This window comes from Ceratina calcarata, unplaced genomic scaffold (genome assembly GCF_001652005.2).
Source record: "Ceratina calcarata isolate Rehan_Ccalc_2016 unplaced genomic scaffold, ASM165200v1 scaffold53, whole genome shotgun sequence".
In the NCBI taxonomy this organism is placed as follows: domain Eukaryota; kingdom Metazoa; phylum Arthropoda; class Insecta; order Hymenoptera; family Apidae; genus Ceratina; species Ceratina calcarata.
The window spans coordinates 1349379-1351031 of record NW_017176451.1 but is presented as its reverse complement, the minus strand read 5'-3'; the positions used below and the strand labels follow the sequence as shown (position 1 = coordinate 1351031).

Genomic DNA, 1653 nt, shown 5'->3' with positions numbered 1-1653 from the left:
GATTTAGGCAACGGATTACAGGATTGGCTTAGTTCTATTTCCTCGAAATTTGCACGATGAAAGCACAATTCGAGCTTAAAATTTCCAGAGGCAAACAGTGCCTATATCTTGAGATTATCTCATGAAATGCGAACGTTAAACTCGCTCTAAAGAATTTACCAAGTGCCTTTTCGTATTACATTGTAATTTTTCTAATTATGGAAAATTGCTAAGTCCACTTGTTCTATTAACTGACTGCAAAATTACCCTGCCGTTACTTGGAATAATATTTCGCTTAATTGATTGACTAAGAAATTCAGGTATATTATCCTATGTCTCTATATCCCGTTTGCATTAATGATTACTTATCAATCTCAAGGTTTCGAGCCGTATGCGTCGTTCGCATTCTTTCTCTCATTGTTCGATGTTTAATCGCTTGTGAAATGAACTCGAACCGATACGTTCTCTTTATTTACCGTTAGCATTAAAAGTGTACAAAGACAAAAGAGATTTCATCAAAACATCTACCTTACTGGCTATTTCTCATTATTAGAATTAATTTTAAATGAAAATGTATTCCTGCAGTACAATTTCAATAATACTCGAATACTAGACGTAATAATCTTTCCTATAGATAAAGATTTATTTTAATTAAAATTATTGACGTGTCTGAGTAAATGCTCGCCGATGTTGGGCAAACTCCGAAAATGTTAAACTGCATTTCAATTTACTGGTATTTAATGGTTGGTTATGAAAACAATTCCAGCTGTGTCAGAACAGAGGGTCGCGGGGATGTGTACAGGGGATCGAGGTCTTTATTAAATTTTCATTGATCGTAAGCCCGGACACGTTGTATATCGCGTTGACGAGACAAAATTTCACGAGTTTATGAACACTCTTACGTTTAATTTCCTCCGCTGGGGCGTTACCCGTCTAGATAAGTTCTCGATCTCAGAAGCATGTAGATGGGAAACTTAATTGAGTTAAAGACTTATGGATCATAATGACAGCCAAGTAATGTAAGCAATTAAAATATGCAAATAATAGCGCATGCTGTTAAAAGAAAATTCAGTTGAGATAATGCAAGTGTAGAATATTTAATTTTTGAATTGCTTATTGATTAATATATGTAGATAGATGTAAATCGAAGTACACTGTTATAACTGTTTTAAAACAGATTTAATTATCGTTGTACACAAACCTGCAACGGCGTCGTTTCCTGTTGATCGGCTCCACCGACTGGCGGATATAGCTGCGCGAGACACATAACCGCCTCGTTGCAGAATTTCAGTCCCATTACCTCCTCGTCCTCCCTTCCGTAGCGAAAAGTCAATGTAATTTGTCCGTATACCTGAAACGTCCAACCGGCGGTTAATTAGTGAATCGAGAAGCAAATAATTGCTAACTGTTGTGTTTGTTACTGCCTCTGTCCTATTCGTTTGGTACTTCGCGATCATTGCAACGCTGTTATTAGCTCGAATCATAATGTTAATGCAATACCCCGGATGATTCCTTTGATTAAAACTTACAATTAGTCTCTTTTCACTTGAATTCATAAATTGCCAGGAATAAATCCGAGTATTACTATTTACTGTGTTAATTTTAATTTGTGACATTTTTTATCAAGTAGTTAATTAATTTCAACAAAAAGGTGGAAAAGGCAGTGGATATAGA

At 35.7% G+C, this 1653-nt stretch overlaps 2 protein-coding genes across 7 annotated transcripts in view; one reads left to right on the top strand and one right to left on the bottom strand.

Moving 5' to 3' along the window:
* Positions 1-1653, top strand: part of LOC108628614 (sex-regulated protein janus-A) — a 50076-nt gene that overhangs the window by 16232 nt on the left and 32191 nt on the right. The gene's annotated exons all lie outside the window — the stretch shown is intronic.
* The window catches only part of LOC108628613 (phosrestin-2), a 40290-nt gene that overhangs the window by 15638 nt on the left and 22999 nt on the right, over positions 1-1653 (bottom strand). For all 6 annotated transcript variants that reach the window (XM_026816630.1, XM_018030668.2, XM_026816628.1 and 3 more), the window contains one exon: positions 1181-1330. In XM_026816630.1, coding sequence (XP_026672431.1) covers positions 1181-1330 — 150 coding nt within the window. The remainder of the gene's footprint in view (positions 1-1180; positions 1331-1653) is intronic.